Source organism: Malania oleifera, chromosome 5 (genome assembly GCF_029873635.1).
Source record: "Malania oleifera isolate guangnan ecotype guangnan chromosome 5, ASM2987363v1, whole genome shotgun sequence".
Lineage (NCBI taxonomy): Eukaryota > Viridiplantae > Streptophyta > Magnoliopsida > Santalales > Ximeniaceae > Malania > Malania oleifera.
The window spans coordinates 22,449,756-22,477,214 of record NC_080421.1 but is presented as its reverse complement, the minus strand read 5'-3'; the positions used below and the strand labels follow the sequence as shown (position 1 = coordinate 22,477,214).

General features: G+C 37.4%; 2 protein-coding genes across 2 annotated transcripts; both read right to left on the bottom strand.

Annotated features, from left to right (window-relative positions):
* Positions 1 to 5,929: 5,929 nt before the first annotated feature.
* LOC131155650 (pumilio homolog 12-like) lies at positions 5,930 to 8,681 on the bottom strand. The gene is made up of 5 exons (XM_058108914.1): positions 7,894 to 8,681; positions 7,641 to 7,803; positions 6,817 to 6,980; positions 6,387 to 6,645; positions 5,930 to 6,287 (listed from the first exon to the last, which is right to left on the bottom strand). Exons 1-5 carry the CDS (start codon positions 8,631 to 8,633, stop codon positions 6,168 to 6,170), a joined length of 1,446 nt encoding a protein of 481 aa, XP_057964897.1. The 5' UTR covers positions 8,634 to 8,681; the 3' UTR covers positions 5,930 to 6,167.
* A 1,881-nt stretch (positions 8,682 to 10,562) lies between these two features.
* LOC131155676 (putative pumilio homolog 8, chloroplastic) lies at positions 10,563 to 11,441 on the bottom strand. Its single transcript, XM_058108974.1, has 2 exons — positions 10,921 to 11,441; positions 10,563 to 10,761 (listed from the first exon to the last, which is right to left on the bottom strand). The coding sequence occupies exons 1-2, from the start codon at positions 11,172 to 11,174 to the stop codon at positions 10,749 to 10,751; spliced, it is 267 nt and encodes an 88-aa protein (XP_057964957.1). The 5' UTR covers positions 11,175 to 11,441; the 3' UTR covers positions 10,563 to 10,748.
* Positions 11,442 to 27,459: the final 16,018 nt, after the last annotated feature.

Genomic DNA, 27,459 nt, shown 5'->3' with positions numbered 1-27,459 from the left:
ACCCTACTGCCCTTGTTTCGTATTAGAACACGCCTAAGGTTTGAAATCACAAATTCCAACCGGTGAAAATGTTCAAAAGGCCCAGTACTTTAATCCAAAAATATCATATTCGAATTTAATCGGTTGGTTTTGAAAATAACATTGGTTAACTGATCCCTAGGCTCGGAAATCCTAAAAAAACCGTAACTATATACATATAAACATATCCTATATTTTCAATCGGTAAAACTCATAAGGTTAGTTGACATAATATAATCGCCTTACCTATTTTTGAAAAAGAAACCGAAATGGACGGAAAACTGAAACCCTAGCCTTTTTTTTATCCCAACCAGCCAAAAGACGAGAACCCACTAGCCTCGAGGAAGGAGAGCCAACTAGGAGTAAGAAAGAGCCCGAACAAGCTTTTTAGTGATGAAAAGTTGAAACCCTAGTAGAGCAAAAAGAGTGGAATTTGAATTTTCTAAAAAAAATGAGCTCACATCTATTTATAGGTGAGCAGTTCAGGAAAAAACAGTCAACGATTTTCCTGAGATGGACAAAACCGTTGACGGTTTGGCAGTTGACTCGCCAAGTTGACTGAAAACCATCGACGATTTTTCTCACACTCTGTAAAACAGTCGACGGTTTGGGCTCTGTCAAACCAAAATCCTTCCCTTTCTTTGATTTTCCTTTATTTCTCTCTTTTATATTTATTTCCTTTTATTTTCCGGGTTCGGGTTACTACATTTTCAACATGACATAAGTCGAGTGTAGTCTCTATGTTTAAAAGAAAAGAAGAATGAATTCGAATAATATGAAAAAGAAAGATCAAATTAAAAATATTATAAATTAAATTAAATTAAATAATTTTTATAGAAAAAATATTTAAATTACTAATTATTGCATCTCTTGTGAATATTATAAAAAATAGGTGTATATTATCTTCGTCACAATTTCTGCTCAAGTCATTAGACCAATTAAGTAATCTCGTCTAAGTTTGGATTTGTGTTGATTTAAAAAAAAAATAAAACTCAAATGCATAATTCCATGCTTTTATATACGAAAAATGTTTTTCAACTTTTTATTTAAATTTAAAAGATTAGAAAATAATTTTGTAATATTTTTAAAAATGAAAAATAAAACTAATTTTACAAATAATAATGTCAACATTTTTTATTTTTATTTATTTTGTTTCATACAAATGTTATAAAAGTTAAAAAAGTAGCTAATTTTTATTTTTAAAAAAAGTAAAAATAAAAATTATTTTTCACATTTAAATGAGCCTTAGGTTTTTTTTTTTTTTTTTGACAGTGGTGTCTCTGGAATCATTTCAACAAGATAAAGTTGTGTATAGAATCCACACTCAACACATGTCTGTCTCTCAGTGCAATAACCTTAGAAATGTTAGTATACAAATTTTTCTACTTAATTTGAAATTGATAATGGGAGGTAAAAAGATAATGTGAAGTTATAAAAAAATAAAATTATTAGTAGTCATGATTTGTAAATTTTAATTAAAAGATAATATTAAGATCAAGTTATTTTAAAAAGAATAAGAAATAAATATGCAAGCTGAAAACTGCAAAAAACATCAATAAAATAAAAAAAAAATTAACTTGGAATATGACATAATATTCTATTAATTGAGATGCGTAAAATATATAATAAATAATTTTTAGTAAAATTATAATAATTAAACAATAAATTGTTGAACTTGAAAGATGAACATGGACAATATCAAAAAAGAAATAAAAATGAATAATATTATTAAGTAAATTAAATAATTTTTTAAAAAAAAACTATATATATATATATAAAATTACTAATCATTTCATCACCCATGAATATAGTGGTGGTAAAATGGGTTGAAACTCGACGAGTGACCCATGACCCGCCTTGTTAAATTGGGTCTTGATTTAATGTGAGATGCCTTGTTTATAAGCTGGTCAATCCGAATACCACCCGTTAAATAAACGGGTTGGGCTGGTATCTATTGAGTGACCTGTTTATCTTAATATATATATAATATAACCTAACCCTACGCTATTTCCATTCCATTCGCGGACATTCGCAGATCGCAGTTTGCTCTTCAGTTAGGGTTATCTTCAACAAGCTAGGGTTTTTTTTTTTTTTGCCTTCACATTTGGCCATTTCCATTCCATTTGCAATTGCGGCGATTTGCCTCTTTCGATATTTTGCAAATCACAATCTTCGTAATTCACTCTTTGGTTAGGGTTATCTTCAACAAGCTAGGGTTTTTTTGCCTTCACAAATATGATCTTCAACAAAAGCTAGGGTTTTGCCTTCACAAATCTAAGAAGGAAGGTTTTCACATTCGGAGGGAGGAAGTTGAGGGTTGAAAGTGATTTTTTTTTTAAATGTCATTTTATATGAAATATTTATAAATTTTTAAAATAAATAAATTATATTTTTAAGCTTATTAAACGGACGAGTTTTGGTTTATATATTAGTCACACATTTATTAATGAGTCAACCCAAACCCGAACTTCTTAAATCCCTACCCATTTATGATCCGTCCGAACCCAACCTGTTAACTCATTTTGCCACTCCTACCCGTGAACATTACAAAAAATAGGTAACAATGCATAATATATTCTTCATAACGTTGCGCTCTCCCTCCTTTTTCCAAAGTTTGATTTATGAAGGGAAAAAAATAGAAAAAAATAAATGTAAAAATATTTTAAAATATATAATCTTCCTTATAAGTTTTAGGAGAAAAGACACTAACCTTCCATAAGGTTTGGTTAAAAAACGATGACCTCCTTTAAGATTTCAAAAATTCAAAAGATTTCCCTTAAAGTTGGTAAAAAACACACAAATCTCCCTTTCTATTTTGCAAAAAAAAGAAATTTTTTTTTTTTTAGCGAGGGTTGTCTATTTTTAGCAAACCTTATGAGAGGTCTATGAAATTTTTGAAAATTCAAGAAAGGTTTGTAATACTTTCAAAATCTTAGGAGAGATCTTTGTATTTTTACCAAACCTCCAAAGAAGCAGTTCATAATAATTATTTGGATAAAAGACGCTAACCTCCGCCGAGGTTTGATTAGAAGACAATGACCTGTCCTGAGGTTTCAAAATTTCTAAAGATCTCGTTTTAAAAATCTCAGAGACCTTCGTAAAGGTTTGTCAAAAAGACGTAAAACTTTTCTTATATTTTGTTAAAAGATAATTTTTTAAAAATGAGAATTGTGTATTTTTGGAAAATTGCAAGAAATGTTGTGGCATTTTTGAAATCTCATGAAAGACCTTTATCTCTTTGTCAAAGTGAGTGTCTTTACCCTGATTATTATGATTACAATTTTTATCACAATGGTTGTTGTATATAATATTGAATTAAAGATGAAGAAACACAAGTGTTGAATTCAATATTATATATATATAGGACAATGTCATACGAATTCCTCTAATACATTCATTGCTTGAATCCTCATTCATGTCCATACTCCCTTGCTGTCACAGTATGTAGGACAATGTCAACTCCTGTGCATTATGTTTTAATAGCTTAATGTGTTCGCATTGTAGGGATTAGGATTCATATCACTTGTAATCAAGTTTAGTCTTCCTTAACATCATCCTACCAGGTTGCATTACCCAGGGCCACCAAAAAAAAACATTGAAACATCCTCGAACTTGTACCAATTGATACACCGTCTTTGTCTGTCCAGTTAGACACTCTTCAAGATTTGACCAAACATTTAAGCAGCTCACAGGACAATTAGTTAGTCACCTTAACGAGTCCCCAGATTTAGTAGGGTCAGTCTAGGGCATTCTTCCCACTCCAAGAGTTCCAATAGCACCTATCAAGATGAATCAGGCTCCACCACAAACAAGCAGACCAGTTCAGCCCCTCCAGCCTCAAGTTAACCTAGAGTCTAGGTTTGAGGCTGTAGTTTTGATGAATTTGACAATATAGGGTACCAACCTAACCCTAGGCATGTTTCATTTTCCCCTAACCATGATCCGAAGGACTATGGACATGTATCAAAAACAATGTTTTAAACGGCGAAGGCGTAAGGCGAGGCGTTCTGACCCTTAAGAGGCGAGGCGTAAGCCTTAATGCGTTGGGTGGTAAGCGTTTTGAGATTTTATTTTTAGATAAAAATGTAAATAAATTATATATTTTAAAAATAAAGAAAAAGTTAAGAAAATCACAAATATAAAGTGAAAAAAAATCAAATATAATTCGCAAACTACTTGTTGGCCATTCAAAAAAATTTCTAACTTAAATTCATTACATAAATCACGACAAGAGATATCAATAACATTACAAAGTTCAAATCATTTTTCAAGATCTAAGATATAACTAAATTGTTTTGGAAAGGTTGAGGTTCAAGAGTTTTAGAAATTAACTCATATTATCACACTCCTTTCATATAACATGGAGTTAATATTTTCTAGCCAAATCTTACTTGAGAATCACACACCCAAAATGCATAAGCCTCAAGTAAAAAGACATAAAAGGCATGCCTTTTGTGCAAATGCGTAAGCCTCAGTGTGTAATGCGTTAGTTTTTTGGGATTTGGTATTTTAGATTAAGCCTCAAGGCGTTTTAGGCATGCCCTGCCTTGAGTCGAGCCTCGATAAACATTGTTCAAAAAGGGCCAAGGTAGATGTGCATACCTATGACAAGAAATTAGAACCAAATTCCTTTTTAGATTGGGCAAAAAATATGGAGGATTACCTTCAGTGGTACTGTTTAGGACAAAGTTTAGTATGACAAGAAAAACTTGTAGGCCCAGCCAATAAGTATTGGGAAATTGTGCAAAAAGCGCTACAACTATGGGATGATCCTCCTATTACCCATGGGAAGCGATAAGACAACGATTGAAAGAGAAGTTCCTCCCTTCTTTCTACAAGAACCAACTGTTTAGTGACCTTTTGAACCATTGAAAAACCACCACTATAGCAAAGCTATATTGAGCAATTTGACAAGCAATTGCTAACGGGTGCTTTTGTCGAGGTCACACATCACACAATTACTAGGTTCATGAATGGTCTTAAGGAGGATGTTAGTAGAAAGGCTGAATTATTTTCACCAGAGTTTTAGAAGAAACATGATGGGAGCCTGCAGATGTGTGTAGACTACCGCGCGCTCAACAAGGTGACAGTGTACAACAAGTATCCTATTCCGTTGATTGATGATTTGTTGGATCAGTTAAGTCATGCCAAGTACTTCACTAAACTTGACTTGAGGTCAGACTATTATCAGGTGAGGATTGCTGATGGGGAAGAGCCGAAGACTACTTGTGTGACACGATATGAGGCATTATGCTTACCTGTGACCGCTTGTCGCGTGTGCTTGGTATGAGTTTTTATCGTGTAAATACTAGTGTAGGGTTGTTTTTCAGTATTTATTTCATTGTATACCAAATAAGGCAATATGACTCCTCCGTCACTTTGATGTTTCCTAGTGTCAAAGTGAGAATTGCTTAAAAAGCTCTTTAGGAAGGATGTTTATTAGAAATCTCTAGTTGTCTAAAAGTATCTCAAGATCCCCAGTAGGTCTTCATCTTAAGGATTAGTCACGTGGACCGTAAAACAGACACGTGGATATCCAGTGCGTAATCCAAAAAAAAAAAAAAGAAGCGCATGAGGAGGTTGAAGAGGAAGCGCCGAAAGATGAGGCATAGATCCAAGTAGCCATCTTACCCAGGCTCTTCCAACGCGATTTGTTAGTTTTTTCCCCTGTTTTGGCGTGCGAAACATTTTGTGTTAGTAGGTTCCAGTTAACTGAGAATGTGGCTGTAAGTGTTATTTTGTTGAACTCTACATATGCATTAATGCCCAAAGGATTGGTTCGGTAATTCAAAGCGTGCTGCTACTATTATTGTTATTATTATTTTTTTTACACATTTTGTCATGGGTAGCATTCTGGAAAATTTTAATGTTTACTAGACGATGAATAGTTGATGTCAGCAAAGAAAATACACGCAGAAAAAAAATGTCTTATTTATTTGTCTCTTGACACTAATAAATTCACAGCAAGCATATAGAGTTTTGTTCTCCTTGCTCGCTCCTCTAAGCAACAACTACAGACACAAAAACAAAAAGCCCTGAGACACGACTACATCTACTAACCAGCCCAACATAATAAGCTCAAAGCATGCAGCAGCTTCCTTTCCTCTACGCCAATGCAATTTCCTTTCTTCCTATACATAATATATAACTCACAAACGGTGCCTCTTGTTTCCTCTGACGCAATCCAACACCCTTTTTCCGTAAAGATGGCTGTGCAGCGAATTCTGATGCTCCTCAATGAGCTTCACCAATGCTTTGTGCGTCCATCCCTGCTTAATATTATATTAGTAAACGCTCCATATATAGTTAAGTTGATGCATGGGAGGAAATTAAAAAATAAACATTAAAGGTGGAGCGAGTGAGCATACCTTAGATACAGCCAATGCAGACTGGACGACGTAGTTGGCATACGGATCCAGAAAGAGCAACGAGACGTTTGGGGTTGAAATGATCTCTGCAATAATATCGTCGGACACCCTTTCATCCGACTCTCTCAAACACTTCTCCACCACATTGCTTCCATACTTGTCCATCGATAGACGCGCAAACTTCCCTCCCAGTTTTGTCACTATTTTCCTCGTCACAAATGGTATCTTCATTCCCACTGCGTATTGCACCACATAGTTCCTAAAAATAATTTAAAAAAATTGTATCAATATATACATACGTTTGTAAGTGCTAATTAAGTATATGGTTCAGATTATTAATGCATAATGCACAAAACATGCATAGGCCAGGAGTATTTAAATGGAAAAAGTTTTAATTAAAGAGGAGATGCACATAGGTATATATAGATACCCATAGGGGTTTCCGGACAAAAAGACAGCATTTGAAACCACTTGGGCCAGAAGGCGATCCCTAGCCTCTCCACGAGCATGAGCCACGCATTGTTGCAATGCACAACACCCGCTCTTATCAATGGCAATGTCGACGCAGTTGGCTGCTATTTCCAGCAGAAGAGGCTGCATTCCCACACGCAATACACATAGAAGAGTTAGTTAAAACGACAGCGCATCAATGCAAAAATTGAATAGTATGTATGCCATGCATGCATGTGATCTAATGGGGTGATAGACAAAAATAAAAATAAATAAATAAATACACCCAATTATATATGCACTTGAAGCTTTATTTGGTATTATATAATTCTTATGTAGCATAAATGTGGAAGGACATTGAAAGTTGATCATTCACTTACATATGTTTGGTATTATTCAATTGCCAGACTTTCTATAATTTATCTTCAATTCTTTAAGTTTCATTTGAAATTTAGAAAATATTATACAAAGGAAAGAAAAATGTTAAGAAATTGGTATTTTTGTATTTGTTTATTAAAGAAAGTAAAAAAATATTTTTTAAAAATAAAAAACTTATAAATAAAATTTTAATTTTACACATCATTAATATTAAAATTTTTTATTTATATTAAAATAAATGCAATAAAAAATAAAATTCCTCCTTATTTTTTTTCCCTTTTCTCAAACAATATTAATAAAAAAGAGGATTTTCACGTGTCTATAAAATCAGAATTTTGGATTAAATATCCTCCCATTCTCACATGTGATGATATTTTGTGGTCTTACCCAACAATATATAGAATTGAAGCTTAATTAATTAGTTACCTCAGTATTAGGACGGGAGAAAAGTTTCAAGCAATGTTGAATGACATGCTGCCCATTCAAATTGGTGGTGAGTGTCACCGTGATGCGCTTCAGAGCCGCCACCATCAGTCCAATTTGATCTGCAGTGCTCAAGCAATCCAACAGTTTCTGTATCCCTCGAGTGCTGCACCAATTGCCAATTTCAATAATAACTAATCGTTAGAAACATTCAACCCAAACAGAATTTCATAAATTATATATATATAATACTTACCCATGCGTATCAAGACAGATTTTCCTGAAGGCTGCTTCATCCTTAACAACGCAGAGAAGAAACTCACCAATCATTTCTTCATTGCTCTTCTCAAGAATCTTCTGAACCAGAGAATTCCCAAACGGGTTTACCATTAATTCGCACAAACTCTCTGTCACCTCCGAGAAGACGAATTGAATTTCTCTTGGGGTTCCCTCCTCCACGATCTTCTGCAAGAAACGACACCCATGTTGGTCTTTCGCCACCGAAGCAATCCGCTCGCGCAATTCCTCCACCGACGAATAGCTCGGCCGCCGCCGGTTCCTAGGTTCGAAGTCCTTAATTAATCCTTCGCTGCGTCGAATTCCAGAAGACGATGGAACCCCATTGAAATTTGAATTAGGCTTAAAAGAAACAGAGCCCGTATCCGAAACTTCCCGACCCAAAACTCCATGACCCTGCGACGAGATTCCACCCTCGTTAGTCCCTTGGGCGTAACGAATCGTCGCCGGGAGCCAACTGCCGTAAGAGGAATCAACAGAGGTCATGTTGAGGAGGGAATGGCTAAAACCCCCAAAATTTCTAGAGCCCAACGGCGGAAATCCATTGGATTGCAAGGGCATCCCCATCTGTCCCCTCACGGCAGCCTGAATTCTGAATCTTTGCAAATCCAAATTGGTCCGATTAGCCGTCGGAAAATATTGGTTCGGATATTCGGAGAAATTTGGTGCCGGGAAGGGAGATTGAGGAGGAGGGAGCATCGAAATATTGAGATGACTGAAGCTAGCATCGAGATTCTGGGCCGGAAGACTCTCCGGCGATCCGTGATTTTCTGAATGCGGATACGAATATACATCATATAAGTCTTCCGGTAAAAAGTAAGGGTAATCGAGATGGTTTTCAATGACAGGGGCAGAGCTCAGATAGTTCTCCGCCATTGAAGAGTTGATGGGGGTTCGCCGACAGAAAAGTGAGGCTCTTCGGCGGGAGAGAAGAAAGAAGGTGGAGGAGGAAGTAAGAACCCGGAGAGTAAGGGTTTAAGTAGAGGGTTAAGATAGAAGCGTTGTTGGAATGTTGAGTTTATGAGAAGTTGATCATGGATATAGGAGGTTTCCATATTTATAAGGAGGTTTCCAAGAGAGAAAAGTAAGGGGAGGAAAGATTATAATTCAAAATTTAAGTGTATTTTTTCTCATCTTGGATTTATCTTTATAAGCTATATTTTTGAAATTTAAATTTTTGTTTGAAAGAATACATTTTTTTTTTTGGTTACTTATGTCTGATATTTATTTATTTAATTTTAAATTTATAAAGTAATATATTAAGCCAATGTTAATTTTATAAATAATTTTCTTGTACATTTTATTTAAGAATTTCTTATTTTAAATTGTAAGTTCAAAGTCAAGAATTACAAAATTATTGATTTGCACTTGCCATATCCAAAATAATAATAATAATAATAATAATAATAATAATAATAATGAATGAATGAATGATTTAAAAGAGAAGTAAAAGCCTATTAGTCAATTTGCACTAATCAAAACTAACCTTCTTAATAATGATCAAGAGAGGGAGAGAAGGAGAGATTAGAACTTTAGTTAAATTTGATTTCCTCTATTAATTTGTTCGTAAAAGTGAGAGAAAAAAGAGATTTTAGCTTAATTTAAATTTAGTCTAATTTTTTTATTTATCTATAAAACTCAGCCTTATTTGTTTGAAATTTAAAATATTGTTGAGAAAAAAATAGGGGTCCATATAGTAGTAGAAAATATTTTTTATTTTTTTAAATTATAAGAATACTAGTGTCATTTAGTTTTTTTTTATATTTGTATTAAAAAGATAGAGAATAATTCGTAGTTTTCCTATTTAAAATTTTAAATAAAAATTATCTATTTTTATTTTTTTGAAAAAAACATATAAGAAATCAAAAATAATAAAAATATGTTTTTTTTTTAAATTTTTATAATTCTTAAACAACTGAAAATAGAAAATGAAACAATGTCCCACAAGTAAATAGTAGGATTTTTTTTTCCATTTTTTATATAAATGTCACATAATTTTAAAAAAATAAGTTAATTTTTTTTTTGTAATTTTTCAAAAAATTAAAATAAAAAATAAAATTTGATATCCACAACAAAAGGGTTCTAAACTTTTTTTAAAGATTTTTCCTAAAATTTATTTTACAAAATATATAAAGTAATTTATTTGTCCAACATTAATTTTATAAATATCCTAGGCATTTTATTTAAAGATATCTCTTTCAAGACTTCCATTTTTAAATTTATTATTTTTTAAGAGATAAAGAGGAGCAAGAAAAGAAGATATAAAATAGGAATTTAAGAATATTTTTAAAATTTTTTGAAAATTTAAAATTTATTATTTTTAGGGGATAATTGGGAGGGAAGATTATAATGGGAGTGTAAAATTTTCTTAAACTTTAAAATAAAACAATTATTAATTTTTATGCATCCATAATTTGTAGATATTATAAATATAATATAATTTATAAATTGAGGGTATTTTTTAAAAAATAATTAAAGAAAAAAATATTACTAAAAATATCTTGCTTTTAAAATTAGTAGTAGACATGATAGGTCGAACTAATAAATGTGTGAGTAATTTTCTAATATTTGAAAATTTTAACTCAATAACTTATGAATATTGGGACTCTTCAGAAAACCCGAACATCATATCTAAATCTTAAAGATATATGATTAGATATGAGGTGTTCTCAGGGTTACAAATAACAAATCATGTCTTAATATACATTTTCTAATGCATCTATAGTACATATAGGGAGACAATACTGGGCATTGTTGCAATACATAACATCCGCTCTTTATCAATGGCAATGCCGACGCAGTTGGCTGCTACTTCTAGCAGAAGAGACTGCATTCCCACACGCAATACATATAGAAGAGTTAGTTAAAACGACAGCGCATCAATGCAAAAATTGAATAGTATGTATGCCATGCATGCATGTGATCTAATGGGTGATAGACAAAAATAAAAATAAGTAAATGCAGCTAGTAAATAAATAATACTTACCCATGCGTATCAAGACAAATTTTCCTGAAGGCTGCTTCATCCTTAACAACGCAGAGAAGAAACTCATCAATCATTTCTTCATTGCTCTTCTCAAGAATCTTCTGAACCAGAGAATTCCCAAACGGGTTTACCATTAATTCGCACAAACTCTCTGACACCTCCGAGAAGACCAATTGAATTTCTTTTGGGGTTCCCTCCTCCACGATCTTCTGCAAGAAACGGCGCCCATGTTGGTCTTTCGCCACCGAAGTCATCCGCTCGCGCAATTCCTCCACCGACGAATAGATCGGCCCCCGCTAGGACCCCGAATTTTCGTTCCTCGGTTCGAATTCCTTAATTAATCCTTCGCTGCGTTGAACTCTAGAAGACCATGTAACCCCAGTGAGATTTGAATTAGGCCTAAAAGAAATAGAGCCCGTATTCGAAGCTTCCCGACCCAAAACTCCGTGACCCCGCGACGAGATTCCACCCTTGTTAGGCCCTCTGGCGTAACGAATCGTCAACGGGAGCCAACTGAAGTTGTGTTGAGGAGGGAATGGCCAAAAATCCAAAAATTTCCAAGCCCAACGGCGGAAATCCATTGGATTGCGGGGTATCTCCCCTTGTGGCAGCTTGAATTCTGAGCTTGATTAGCTGTCGAAAAATATTAGTATGAATATCCAAAGAGATTCGGCGACAGGAAGGGAGATTGAGGAGGAGGGAGCGTCGAATTATTGAGATGACTAAAGTTAGTATCGAGATCCTGGGCCGAAATATTCTCCAGCGATTTGTGATTTTCTGAATGTGGATACGAATATACATCGTATAAGTCTTATGAGGAAAAGTAAGGGTAATCGAGATGGTTTTCAATAGTAGGGATAGAACCCAGATAGTTCTCCGTTATTGGAGGATTGATGGGGGTTCGCCGGCAGAAAATGATGGGTGGAGAGGAACCCACAGTCATTAGTTGTGACTGAAACTCAGTGAAAATAAATACAACAACAATGTATTTCAATCTGAAAGATAAACACAAAGAAATTTCAAAGACAGCTCTCACTCTCTCGCTCACTGATTTTTCATTCTCAAAACAACACAATTTTTACATTACACACACACAACTATTTATAGCAGATACAGAACTACAATAATCAACATAAGCTGCTGGCAGGTGAGGTTGGTAATTGTCGTTCAATAGAAGCGGCTGGTCGGCAGCCGTTGTCAACCATTGCTGCCACCGTCCACAGTTAAGTTTACTATTTCAACAGAAAAGTGAGGCTCTTCGGCGGGGGAGAAAGAAGGCGGAGGAGGAAGTAAGAACCTGAGGAGTAAGGGTTTAAGGAAAGGATTAAGATGGAAGTGTTGTTGGAATGTTGGGTTTATGGGGAGTTGATCATCTCTAACAGGCGTATAGGGGGTTTCCATATTTATAAAGGAGTTTTTGAGAGAGAGACGCATAGGAAGGAAAGATTACAATTCAAAATTTAAGTGTATTCTTCATGTGATTTACATCTTTGATTTATCTTTATGCCCTATATTTTCGAAATTTTAATTTTAGTTTGAAAGAATACATTTTCTTTTTGGTTGCTTATGTATGATATTTATTTATTTAATTTTAAATTTATAAAGTAATATAGTAAACCAATGTTAATTTTATAAATAATTTTCTCATTTTATTTAAGAATTTCTTATTTTGAATTGTAAGTTAAAAGTCAAGAATTAAAAAAATATTAGTTTGCACTTGCCATATCCATAATTGTAGTGACCCGAAGAATAATATGATTCTAATAATAAGAGGGAGAGAAATGGAAACCAGAAACAGAAGGAGGCCGTAGACTTCAACGATGACATCGCCTTTTGGGGGATAACCATAATTTCAAGAAAATGGCCAGGACTCGTTGACGAATACAGGGTCTCGTCGACGAGTACATCAGAAAAATTCATCGACGAACACAGGGTTTCGTCGACGAGAAAATACTGAGAGAGGTTCTGGGACAGCTTGAATTTCATCGACAAATATAGGGTCTCGTCGACGAATTTAATGAAGGACTCGTCGACGAGGTGACGTGTCTCATCGACGAAATCCACTATTCTATAAATATGAAAATTTGGATTTAAAGCTTCTTTCTAACTCTCTTCTCTCTCTCTCTCTCTCTCTCTCTCTCTCTCTCTCTCTCTCTCTCCCCTTCGGTTCTTCCTCTTTCTTTCATCGATTTCGGGTTAGATTTATGTCGGATCGACAATCCGAAGTTACCACGACGCTCTTGGTTAGATTCTCTATAAGTCTGTTGAAGCGAATCGTTAGGGAAATGAAGTTAGATTTCATCCCAAATCCAGGATAAGGCTTTTTACTCAATATTTGGATTTGTAACAGTTGAAAAAAGTGTTATACGCCTAAAAATACTGAACTTTAATTCTGGGCAATGTTGTTTCCGGGGGTGTTGAATTGGAAATGTAGGAAATCATCCCTAAGTTGAGGTAAGACTTTCAAGCCGAATTTGACTTAGTGGTAGTTATAAAAAATGTTGTACGTACGAAAATACTGAACTTTAATACTGGGAGTTTTCATTTTCAGGGTGTTGAGTTAGGAACCCTGCGAGTGTGGGACAGTTTTATTAGGGGCTTTCTAGGAATCAGGTAAGGGGATAAACTAAACTAGTTTTGTTTTGAGAATATATATATATATATATATATATATAAAATATAATTAACATCTAATTTGCGAAAAATGTATATATATATATATATATGTTTTATATTTGTAAAATACTGTGAAAATGATCGTATGATTGAATATGTGAAAATCCGTTTGTGTGGCATGAGTATAAAATGTTGTGAAATACTGTTTTCTGGGAATATGGATGATATGGATTTTTATGATGGAAAAATCGGCGTACGGGCCAAGACTTTTGTGATATGGTTTGCCGGTGTTTGGGTCGATATTTTTTTGATATGGTTTGCCGGCATACAGGCCGAGCTATGTGTGTGATTTGCTAGCGTACGGGCTATGTTATGGTTTGCCGGCTTATGGGCCGAGCTATGTGATGTGATTTGCTAGCGTACGGGCTGTGCTATGTTTGCCAACGTACGGGCCAAGCTATGTGATGTGATTTGCTAGTGTACGGGCTGTGCTATGTTTGCTGGTGTACGGGCCGAGTTATGATAAAAAAATATGCAATACCGGCATATGGGCCAATGGTTTTGATGACACACATATATACATGCAAAATGATATGATTGATGTGGAAATTAATGATATGAGATATTCAAATATCACGACTTTAGTATATGTATATGATATCAGAACCTGATTGGCTTGGTCTAGGCTAACACTTGCACGGTACCGTTGCTATGTGTCCATGGTCTTCGTGATCATGATATCTGTGTTAACGCCGTTGTACGAAGTGGTGTGAGATTGGATGGTTGATGTGGTTGATAAGAAGTGTGCTGATCGCCCCTGGTGTATAGACCAGGTCTGGCAGACCCATCGGACCTACAGACTACTGTTTGACTTGACAGTGGTCGGCCAACCGTTGTCAGGTCCCACCTTCGGGTCACACAACCCAGTCATGTGGGGGTAATACATGACAATAGCCAGCTAACCTACCAGGATGGGTTTTATGTTATTATTACTATATGAGATGGGATATGTTTATGAAAAATGCAATATGTTCTGCTATGATTTGATATATACATGTTTTCCCAGATTTGACAAAATAGTACTGAATATGTTATGTATGGTATATGTAGAACAAAGAATACTCATGTTGCCACACACTGGTATTAGTTTATTTCCCTTACTGAGAGGTGTCTCACCCTTATATTTCATAAACTTTTCAGGAGTCCCAGATAGGAAAGTGGGAAAAGCCCCGCTGAACTAGTGCTATGTATCTGCCCTTTTGAAGGGTAAGTTTTGTACGAACAGTTAGTTTTGTGGGAAATGTCCTTAGATTTATTTTGGGATGTATATATGGAAATACTGTGGACTATAGAAACTCTGGTATATTGTAATATATGGTATTGAGATGTACATTATTGTATGTTTTCTGCTGCTAGGGCTCCTGCTGTATGTTCTTATATATCCCTGGTACCCACAGGTCCAAGTGGATGGTGACATACTGAGGTGGAATGTATGACGTTGATATTATTATTATAAAAAAAAAATGTGGAAAATGAGCAAATTGTGATAGCTTGGTATCAGAGCCTAGGTTGTTAGGTTTTGTAGGCTTTAGAATGCAGCGGAAACAATACCAGAGTTTAGGAAATGATTTGAGGTTTTGTTCTACAGTCTAGAGGCAAGACTTCCGTGGTAGTTTCTGTGTTTTACCTGGGGTGATGATTTCAGGAAAACCATAGTAAGCTATTATTAGGTTGTGTTCCTAGAATGTAGGATTGAGGATTAGAAATGAGTTGGAAATGTTGAGATAAGTGGTGAGGATAGGTGGGTAAAATATAAGGGTAGGATTTCTGAGTTGCGTCTATTATTTTCAGGATGGATCCGGAAAGAAATAGTGCCCATGCGAGTGGCAGTGATGGAGCAAGACCATCAGGTGTAGTTGGGATCGACTCTGACGCAGTATTACGTAGCGTGGCTCAGCAGGTTATGATTGCTAGGAGTTCGAGGGAGTAGAGTGGTCCATCTGTAGGCCATGGGTGCACCATAGAGAAGTTCGCAAAGATGAATCCTCCAGCGTTCTCAGGCGGAGTTGGTCCTGTAGTCGCTGAGAACTGGATGCAGGAGATTGAGAAGATCTTGGCTGTACTACAGTGTACTAAGGAACAGAGGGTCCTCTTTGCCACCTATCGACTGACAGGAGAGGCTGAGAGGTAGTGGACTACAGTGAGATTATTGGAGCACCAGAGGACGACTTCGATAACTATGACATGGGATCGATTTAAAGATTTGTTCTTCGACAGATATTTTACAGTTACTGTAAGGGAGGCTAAGGTAGAAGAGTTCCTGAGTCTGAAGTAGGGATAGCTATCCGTACAGAAGTATGCAGCACATTTTATCGAGCTCTCTCGTTTCTCGCCTTACATTGTTCCTGATGAAGCGAGGAAAGCCAGGTAGTTTGAAAGAGACTTGAGACGGAGTATATTCAAGTAGGTGGTAGTGCTGCGGTTCCAGGACTTTGCTGAGTTAGTCGACAGGGCGGCCTTGGAAGAGATTGGTGAGCTTTTTGATTCAGAGGAGCAGGGACAGAGGAAGAGATCTGCATCTACTGGCTACCAGCAGGGTCATAGACCGAGCCAGTGGAGGAGAGGAAATCATGGCAGAAGACGAAGACAGGAGACGGGAGGACGTGAGGTGCAGACAGGGCAGGGTCGTCTAGTTTGTCAGACTTGTGATAGGAGGCACTGGGGAGAGTGTCGAGCTAGTGGTGTAGTGTGTTATCGCTGCGGTAGATCGGGGCACATAGTGCGAGATTGTCCTATCCCACCAGATACAACTTCGTTGTGCTATCGCAGCGGTAGATCTGGGCACATGGTATGAGATTGCCTTACTCCACCAGATGCAGTTCCAGCTCCTAGACCATATCGGGGAGGTTATCAGGCGCCACGTGGTGGCCAGCAGAGGAATACAGCACCAGCTAGAGTGTCTACTTTGACCCCGAGTGAGGCTGAGACGTCAGGTGACGTTGTGACAGTGTGGTCATTATGTTTTCTTTTAAAGTTATTGCTTTGTTTGATTCTGGAGCTACACACTCGTTCGTGTCATCGAGGTGTGTTAAATTATGTGGGGCTGAAACGCAATCATTAGATGTTGAATTGTTGGTATCTACACTGATTGGATCGGTAGTGAGATGTAGTAGGGTGCTCCGAGATTGTCCAGTTGATATTCAAAGAAAGACCTTGTTTGTTGATGTGATAGTTCTAGACATGCACGAGTTTGATGTTATATTTGACATGGATTGGCTAGCAGCTAATTTTGCTAGTATAGATTGTCATGCACGAGAAGTGATATTCAGACCCCGAGGAAAGCAGAGTTCAAGTTCGTAGGGTTGCGAGTGCAATCCTCGCCTCATCTAGTTTTAGCTATTCAGGCTAGGAGACTACTGCTGAGTGGTTGTCAAGGATTTGTGGCTGTTGTGAAGGAGATGTCAAGGAATGAACTGAAGCTTTCTAGCACGCCTGTAGTAAAAGAGTTTGCAGATGTTTTTCCAGATGAGTTACCAGACTTGCCACTCGACCGTGAGGTAGATTTCTCTATTAATCTACTTTCTGGTACGACGCCGATTTCTAAAGTACCTTATCAGATGGCGCTAGTAGAATTGGCAGAGTTGAAGAATCAGCTGCAATATCTTCTTGATAAAGGCTTCATACGACCTAGTGTATCCCCGTGGAGTGCTCCAGTTTTATTTGTGAAGAAGAAAGACGGGACTATGAGGATGTGTGTAGACTATAGGGAAATTAATAAAGTGACAATCAAGAACTAGTATCCTCTACCCCGTATCGACGATTTGTTTGACTAGCTCCAGGGTACACGAGTGTATTCGAAGATTGACCTCAGATTCGACTACCATAAGGTGAAAGTGAAAGCAGAAGACGTCTCGAAGACGACCTTCAGGACCAGGTACGGTCATTACGAGTTTCTTATTATGTCGTTTGGTTTGACGAATGCTCCTGCGGTATTTATGGACTTGATGAACAGAGTCTTTCATCGATACCTAGACCAGTTTGTTATTGTGTTTATTGATGATGTACTAATCTATTTGAGGAGCTATGAGGAGCATGAGAAGCACCGAAGGTAGGTTTTGTAGACACTTCGGGAAAAGAAGTTGTACACCAAGTTTAGTAAATGTGAATTTTGACTTGAGAAGGTCGTGTTCTTGGGACATGTTGTATCTGGAGATGACATTTTTATAGATCCTAGCAAGATTGAGGCAGTAGTGAATTGGGCTAGACTGAGAAATGTCCAGGAGATTAGGAGTTTCTTGGGGCTAGTTGGTTATTACTATTGTTTCGTTGAGGGATTCTCAGCTTTGTCAGGACCTTTGACACGATTGACAAAGAAGAATGCCAGATTTGAGTGGGATGACAGCTGTGAGCATAGTTTTCAGGAGCTGAAGCAGAGATTAGTCCCAGTGCCTGTATTGATCATCCTATCCAGGGGTGAAGGTTATAATATCTACAGTTATGCGTCCTTGAAAAGACTTGGCTGTGTATTGATGCAGCATGGCAGGGTAGTGACATATGCATCTAGGCAGTTGAAAGAATATGAGAAGAACTACCCTACACATGATCTTGAATTGGCTGTAGTGATACACACACTGAAAATTTGGAGGCATTACCTGTATGACGAGCAGTGTGAGATTTTCTCTGTCTACAAGAGCTTAAAGTATTTCTTCATGAAAAAGGAACTGAATATGAGGCAGAGAAGGTGGTTGGAGTTGATTAAGGATTTTGATTGTACCATCAGTTATCACCCAGGGAAAGCGAACGTGGTAGTTGATGCGTTGAGCAGGAAATCCAGGGAGCCAGTGTTGGCGGCTATGGGGATCCAGCATCCTATCATGATGGATCTGGAGAGACTCGGCATAGAGTTAGTAGAGAGTGATCTCCTAGTATGTATTGCCAGCCTAGTGGTACAGCCTACTTTGGTGGAGTGGTATGAAGAAAGAGATTGCCGAGTATGTAGCCCAGTGTTTGACGTGCCAGCAGGTAAAGGTTGAGCACTAGAGGCCAGTAGGGCAGTTGCAGACGTTGTTTGTCCCAGACTGAAAGTGGGATCATATATCGATGGACTTCGTGTCAGGGCTGCCGACGGCATTATATGGCCAGAATGCTATTTGGGTGATTGTTGACCTTTTGACGAAGACTGCCCACTTTATTCCCATCAAGATCAGCTACTCTCTTAGCCGTTTAGTGCAAATTTACATTTAGGAGATAGTTCGTTCTCATGGGGTGCCTGTATCTATTGTGTCAGATTGAGACTCACGATTCACGTCACGATTTTGGAGGAGTTTGCAGGAGGCTCTGGGGTCTTAGTTATCGTTTAGTACGGTGTTCCATCCTCAGTCAAATGGATAGACTGAGGGGACGATACAAACATTAGAGGATATGCTCCATGCATGTGTATTAGATTTTGGGGGTAGCTGGACTCAATTCATGCCACTGGTAGAGTTCGCATATAATAACAGTTACTAGTCCAGTATTGGCATGACACCATTTGAAGCTTTGTACGGTAGGAGATGTCGTTCTCTTTTATTTTGGGATGAAGTGGGCGAGCGGCGAGTAGTGGAGCCAGAGCTTGTGCAGCAAGAACGTGATAAAGTTTGGTTGATCAGAGATAGGATCAGTGTAGCTCAGAGTCGATAGAAAAGTTATGCTGACAATTGTTGCAGGAATTTAGAGTTTGATGCGGGTGATCACGTGTTTATGAAGATAGCTTTGATGAAAGGGGTTATGCAATTTGAGAAGAAGGGTAAACTTAGTCCTAGGCTTATCGGTCCATTTGAGATTCTCGATAAAGTGGGACCGGTAGCCTATAGGCTAGCTTTTTCACCTGTGTTATCTAGGATCCACTACGTATTTCATGTTGCTATATTGAGGAAATACGTTCTCGATCCTTCTCATATCATCAGTTATGATGAGTTGGAGCTTAATGATTCACTGGGGTATGAGGAGGTACTAGTACAGATTCTGGATAGGAAAGTACAAGAGTTATGTAACAAGAAGATTCCTCAGGTAAAAGTTTTATGGAGGAATCACGCAATTGAAGAGGTTTCATGGGAATCTGAGGAACAGATGAAACAGAAGTATCCATATCTATTCCAAGAAGATTGATTGTGTAAAATGTAAGTAGTTAGGTAGTTTCTTTTGCAGGTACATGTAATGGTTCAATTAGTGTAGTATTTTAGTTATGGGAGAAGTTTTCTTTTGTACATGTAATCTTCCAGGACTTGGACTGTAACCACGGTATTCCTCCGCCATAAGTGAGGGTAACTAATAAAATAAGTAGACTATTTTGCCTAAGGGATAGTAAATTATGTAAATAGTAAATTTCGAAGACGAAATTTTAAAAGGAGGGGAGAATGTAGCGACCCGAAGAATAATATGATTTTAATAATAAGAGGGAGAGAAATGGAAACCAGAAATAGAAGGAGGCTGTAGACTTCGTCGATGACATCGCATTTTGGGGGATAACCATACTTTCAAGAAAATGGCCAGGACTCGTCGACGAATACAGGGTCTTGTCGACGAGTGCATCAAAAAATTCTTCGATGAACACAGGGCTTCATCGACGAGAAAATACCGAGAGAGGTTCTGGGGCATCCTGAATTTCATCTATAAATACAGGGTCTCATTGACGAATTTAATGAAGGACTCGTCGACGAGGTAACGTGTCTCATCGATGAAATCTCCTGTTCTATAAATATGAAAATATGGATTTAAAGCTTCTTTAAGAATCTAACTCTCTTCTCTCTTCTCTCTCTCTCTCTCTCTCTCTCTCTCTCTCTCTCTCTCCCCTTCGGTTCTTCCTCTTTCTTTTGTCGATTTTGGGCCAGATTTATGTCGGATCGACAATACGAAGTCACCACGACGCTCCTGGTGAGATTCTCTACAAGTTGCCGGAGCGGATCGTCAGGGAAACGAAGTTAGGTTTCATCCCAAATCCAGGATAAGACTTTTTACTCAATATTTGGATTTGTGACAGTTGAGAAAAGTGTTATACGCTTAGAAATACTGAACTTTAATTCTGGGCAATGTTGTTTCTAGGGGTGTTGAATTGGGAACGTAGGAAATCATCCCTAAGTTAAGGTAAGACTTTTAAGTCGAATTTGACTTAGTGGTAGTTATAAAAAATGTTGTACATACGAAAATACTGAACTTTAATACTGGGAGTTTTCATTTTCAAGGTATTGAGTTAGGAACCATGCGGGTGTGGGGCAGTTTTATTAGGGACTTTCCAGGAATCAGGTAAGAGGATAAACTAAGCTAGTTTTTTTTTGAGAAAATGTATGTATATATATATATATATATATATATATATAATTAGCATCTGATTTGTGGAAAATGTATATATATTTATATATATGTTTTATATTTGCAAAATACTGTGAAAATGATCGTATGATTGAATATGTGTAAATCCGTTTGTGTGGCATAAGTATAAAATGTTGTGAAATACTGTTTTCTAGGAATGTGGATGATATGGATTTTTATGATGGGAAAACCAGCGTACGGGCTGAGATTTTTGTGATATGGTTTGCCAGCGTACGGGCCGAGCTATGTGTGTGATTTGCCAACGTACGGGCTGTGCTATGGTTTTTCGGCTTATAGGCCGAGCTATGTGATGTGATTTTCCAGCGTACGGGCTGTGCTATGTTTGCCAGCGTACGGGCCGAGCTATGTGATATGATTTTCCAGCGTATGGGCTGTGCTATGTTTGCCGGTGTATGGGCCGAGCTATGATAAAATATGTAATACCGGTGTATGGGCCGATGATTTTTCAGACACACATATATACATGCAAAATGATATGATTGATGTGGAAATTAATGATATGAGATATTCATGTATCAAGACTTTAGTATATGTATATGATATCAAAAGCTGGTTGACTTGGTTTAGGCTAGCACTTGCACGGTACTTTGCTATGTGTCCATGGTTTTCGTGATCATGATATCTATATTAACGCCGCTGTACGGAGTGGTGTGAGATTGGATGGTCGATGTGGTTGATAAGAAGTGTGCTGATCGCCCTTGGTGTACGGACCAGGTCTGGCAGAACCATCGGACCTACAGACTACTGTTTGACTTGACAGTGGTTGGCCAACCATTGTCAAGTCCTGCCCTCGGGTCACACAACCCAGTCATGTGGGGGTAATACATGACAATAGCCAGCTAACCTACTAGGATGGTTTATATGTTATTATTACTATATGAGATGAGATATGTTTATGAAAAATGCAATATGTCTGCTATGATTTGATATATACATGTTTTCCTAGATTTGAAAAAACAGTATTGAATATGTTATGTATGGTATATGTAGAACACAGAATAATCATATTTCTACACACTGGTATTAGTTTATTTCCCTTAATGAGAGGTGTCTCACCCCTAAATTTCATAAACTTTTTAGGAGCCCCAGATAGGAAAGCGGGAAAAGTCCCGCTGAACTAGTGCTGTGTATCTGTCCTTTTGAAAGGTAAGTTTTGTATGGATAGTTAGTTTTGTAGGAAATGTCCGTAGATTTATTTTCGGATGTATATATGGAAATATTGTAGACTATAACAACTTTGGTATATTGTAATATATGGTATTGAGATGTATATTATTGTATGTTTTCTGCTGTTAGGACTTCTGCTGTATGTTCTGATATATCCCTGGTACCCATGGGTTCAGGTGGATGGTGACCTGTTGAGCTAGAATGTATGACGTTGATATTATTATTATAAAAAAAATGTGGAAAATGAGCAGGTCGTGACAGCTTGGTATCAGAGCTTAGGTTGCTAGGTTCTGTAGACTTTAGAATGCAGCGGAAACAATACCAGAGTTTAGGAAATGATTTGAGGTTTTTTTTTTACAGTCTAAAGGCAGGACTTTTGTGGTAGTTTCTGTGATTTACCTGGGATGACAATTTTAGGAAAACCATAGTAAGCTATTGTCGGGTTGTGTTCATAGAATGTAGGACTGGAGATTAGAAATGAGTTGGAAATGTTGATATAAGTGGTGAGGATAGGTGGGTAAAATATAAGGATAGGATTTCTGAGTTGCGTCTATTGTTTTCAGGATGGATTTGGAAGGAAATAGTGCTCATGCGAGTGGTAGTGATGGAGCAGGACTATCAGGTGCAGTTGGGACCGACTCTGATGCGGTATTACGTAGCATGGCTCAATAGGTTATGGTTGAGATCGCTAGGAGTTCAAGGGAGCAAAGTGGTCCATCTGTAGGCCATGGGTGCACCATAGAGAAATTCACAAAGATGAATCCTTCAGCGTTCTCAGGCGGAGTTGATGCTTTAGCCGCTGAGAATTGGATGCAAGAGATTGAGAAGATTTTGGTTGTACTACAGTGTACTGAGGAACAGAGGGTCCTCTTTGCCACCTATCGATTGACAGGAGAGGCGAAGAGGTGGTGGATTGCAGTGAGATTATTGGAGCAGCAGAGGACGACTCTGATAGCTATGACATGGGATCGATTTAAAGATTTGTTCTTCGACAGATATTTTCCAACTACTGTAAGGGAGGCTAAGGTAGAAGAGTTCCTGAGTTTGAAGCAGGGACAACTATCCGTCTAGCAGTATGCAGCATGTCTTATCGAGCTCTCTCGTTTCGCCCCATACATTGTTCCTGATGAAGCGAGAAAAGCCAGGTAGTTTGAGAGAGGCTTGATACGGAGTACATTCAAGCAGGTGGTGGTGCTACGGATCTAGGACTTTGCTAAGTTAGTCGAGAGGGAGGCCTTGGCAGAGATTGGTGAGCGTTTTGATGCAGAGGAGCAAGGACAAAGGAAGAGATTTGCATCTACTGGCTACCAGTAAGGTCATAGACTGGGCCAGTGGAGGAGAGGAAATCATGGCAGAGGATGGAGACAGGAGACAGGAGGACGTGAGGTGCAGATAGGGCAGGGTCCTCCAATTTGTCAGACTTGTGGTAGGAAGCATTGGGGAGAGTGTCGAGCTAGTGGTGTAGTGTGCTATCGCTGCAGTAGATCGGGGCATATAGTGCGAGATTTTCCTATCCCACCGGATGCAGCTCCGGTGTGCTATCGCTGCGGTAGATCGGGGCACATGGTACGAGACTGCCCTACTCCACCAGATGCAATTCCAGCTCCTAGACCATATCGAGGAGGTTATCACGCGCCACGTGAGGGCCAGCAGAGGAATATGGCTCCCCTTAAATGTATTTGTGCTTGTGTGTGTGTGTATGTCGTAACCTGAATTTTATAAAGCGAAAAACCTCAAATATATTTATACAAGAATACTAAAAGCCTCATTATACTAATATCTCCAATACCAAATTTAATTCATCTTTAGAAATTCTAAAATATACAAAAATAACAATTTAATATTTAATCTAGACTGCTCCGTCTAATCCCACCCGCGCTCCGCTACGCTACTTTATTTTCGGTTAGGCTCCTCAAGGTATTTGAAATGTATGAAAATAATTGGGTGAAATGCCTCTCAGTAAGTAAGGACTAGATTATTATCAGTGTGTGGCTAAAATGAGTTTTAGTGTAAAAATAACTTAATAACAGTTTTACTTTTTAATAAAACTTGATTTGTAAACTCTCAATCACATATATAAGTGAATATGCGTAATTTTTTCCAAAACATCACTCAAGCCTATTAAGTGGCCACAATCACATAAATACAAAATTAAATATAAAAGAACTCCTTCTGGCATATGCATGTCGTGTTTAACCCCCCATGACCGGGTTGTGCGGTCCGAAGACTGGACATAGCTAGTTAGTCGGCCAACGAACAAGACTACGTCAAATATCATGTCTGTAAGTGCGACTTCCCTGTCACAACCTGGTTTGGAAATGGGTGTGTACTCCCCTACTCAGACCAATTCCACTATCCATCGCCAACACTTTCATAAAAGTGTGACTGCACTAATCCTCATCTATAACTACAATACCAAGCATCCACCACATCCAACTCATCAGGGTTTTTAGAACATATAATCACAATTTTTGCAATTAAACAGTATAATAACTTGATCATTTTCTCGACATATAATTTGTAATAAAATCTCATCATTATTCCCAATAAAATACTTAATAAATATAACACTATAAAATTCACAATAATACACGTAATAAATATAACACCGTAAAAATCCCAACATGCTTAATTATGCATTTAAATAAATTAAACTCATGTCACATGATTTGCATGTTAATTATAATCTAATAAATTACCAAAAATAATAATAATAATATACTCAAGTATATTTTAATAAAAATGCGGGTATGATCACCTCCACACATTTAATTTAACTCAAATATATTTAAATAAAATACGATAGGATTAAATCTATGTATTTCAATTGTACTCACATAAATATTTAAGTAAAACCATTATCCCCAAATTCATATACTAAAATTTAATTGAATATAACTAAAATAAAAATGTGATCACCGCGGTTTAATTTAACTCAGGCATATATATGAATAAAATCAATATAATTAAATTAATATACTTAATTTAAATCAAGTATATGGATATAATTAAATTCAAGTAATCCATTTAAATCAAGAATAATTTAAAATAAATTCTAACATAATCAAGTCCACTTACACTAGCCCTAGAGTGGTGCATATGGTGCACAAAACACGAAATTCCTCCGGTTAAATCTTTGAAGAGTGGAGTTGAGATTCGAGAATGATGTTCGTTCTTCAATTTGACCGGAAGATGAAAAAGAAATTAAGAGAGAGAGAGAGAGAGAGAGAGAGAGAGAGAGAGAGAGAGAGAGGGCATGAAATTGCTTAGGGGTGGGGTTGAAATGTTTCTTAAAGTTTTAGAAAGTTTCACGAACACACACAAACACACACACACACACACACACACACACACACACATATATATATATATATATATAATATAATATTATAATATTATTATATTGTATTATTTAATTAATAATTATTATTTAATTATATTATATTATATTATATTATATTATTAACTCTCTTCTTCTAGGAAAAAGTAAAGGTAATCAAGATGATTTTCAATGGCAAGGACAGAACCCAAATAGTTCTCTACCATTGGAGGGTTGATGGGGGCTTCGCCAACAGAAAAGTGAGGCTCTCCGGCGAGGAAGAAAGAAGGCGAATGAGGAAATAAGAACCTAGGGAGTAAAGGTTTAAGCAGAAGGTTAAGATGGAAGTGTTGTTGGAATGTTGGGTTTATGGGGAGTTGATCATCTCTAACGAGCATATAAGGGGTTTTCATATTTATAAAGGGGTTTGAGAGAGAGAGAGAGACGCAAGGGGAGGAAAGATTACAATTCAAAATTTAAGTGTATTCTTCATGTGATTTTCATCTTGGATTTATATTTACGTCATATATTTTCAAAATTTAAATTTTAGTTCGAGAGTGTTGAAAGAGAAACTCTCAATATTTCTTATTAACACTGTACAAGGCTTTATAGCTAAAGGAGGTAGGGTATACAAGGGTAAAGGAGGAAATATACAAGGGTACAAGGGTAACTTAGGAAGTATACTAACACCCCCCCTCAAACTCAAGGTGGTATTGAAGATGTCAACTGGAGTTTGCATACTAAAGCACGATGGCGACTAGGTGGATGAGCCTTTGTGAAGATATCGGCCAATTGATTAGTTGAAGGAACTGATAGGAGGCAAAGTATCCCTTCCTGAAGATGATGACGCACGAAATAAAAATCGATCTCGATGTGCTTGGTGCGTTCATGAAAAAATATCATTGTGAGCAATCTAGACAACACTATGATTGTCACAGTAAAGCAAAGTGCGCGAGGGCTGAGGAACACCTATATCGTGGAGAAGCCAACGAAGCCAAAGAAGCTCAAAAGTTGTATTAGCAAGAGCCCGATACTTGGCCTCAGTGCTAGAGCGAGCAACAATAGTCTGCTTTTTGCTTCGCCAAGAGATAAGAGAGTCACCAAGTAGAAAAAGAAAACCAGTGGTAGACTGACGATCAGTAGGATTCCCTACCCAATCAACATTTGAATAAACCTACAACGTCAAGGATGAGTGAGAGGAAAAGAAAAGCCCATGAAATAGGGTTCCTTTCATATATCGTAAGATGCGAAGAACAACTGCATAGTGAACGGAACGAGGAGCCGACATAAACTGGCTGACAAGGTGCACTGCATAGGCAATGTCTGGTCTAGTGACAGTGAGATAAATCAAGCTCCCAACAAGTTGTCCGTAACGAGTGGCATCAGGAAGCTCCCCATCAGTAGGACGGAGTTTGATGTTGGGCTCTAGCGGACTATTAGTGATCTTACAATCTGTGATACCGGAACGTGTCAGAAGATCGGAATCATATTTAGCTTGAGTCAAAGAGTAGCCATCAAAGGTAAGAGACACTTCTAAGCCTAGGAAGTATCAAAGAGAACCGAGGTCTTTCATCTCAAACTACTGACACAGAAATTGCTTAAGCTCATGAATACTAGGAGCATCATCACCAATAATGATCATATCATCAACATAAAGTAGTAGAATAGTGATGCTAGTAGCTATTGGATGGGTAAAAAGGGCTGAATCATAAGGGCTAGAGGCAAACCCAAGTTGTGCAATAGTGGAGCTGAACTTGGCAAACCAAGAACGGGGAGCTTGCTTAAGCCCATTAAAGCATGGTGGAGATGACAGACTTTACCAGAAGGATGAGGATATCTCGGAGGGGGTTGCATATATACCTCTTCAGCCAAATCACCATGTAAGAAGGAATTCTTGACATCCATATGAAATAAAGGCCATTGGCGAGCATAGGCAATAGCCAAAAGTGAGCGAACGGAGGTAATATGAGCAACATAGGCAAATGTCTCCTCACAATCAATGCCATATTCCTGAGTAAAACCCTTTGCCACTAAACGAGCTTTATGTCTTACTTTAGAACCCTCGGAGT

Excerpts from the sequence above, each read along its gene's own strand:
- LOC131155650 (XM_058108914.1), bottom strand. The coding sequence starts at position 8,633 with ATGCTCCCTCCTCCTCAATCTCCCTTCCCGGCACCAAATTTCTCCGAA. Across the intron at positions 6,646-6,816 it reads TTGTCCGGAAACCCCTATGG|GAACTATGTGGTGCAATACG; the intron begins GTATCTATATAT and ends AATTATTTTTAG. Across the intron at positions 6,288-6,386 it reads CTGCATTGGCTGTATCTAAG|GGATGGACGCACAAAGCATT; the intron begins GTATGCTCACTC and ends AATATTAAGCAG.
- LOC131155676 (XM_058108974.1), bottom strand. The coding sequence starts at position 11,174 with ATGACTTCGGTGGCGAAAGACCAACATGGGCGCCGTTTCTTGCAGAAG.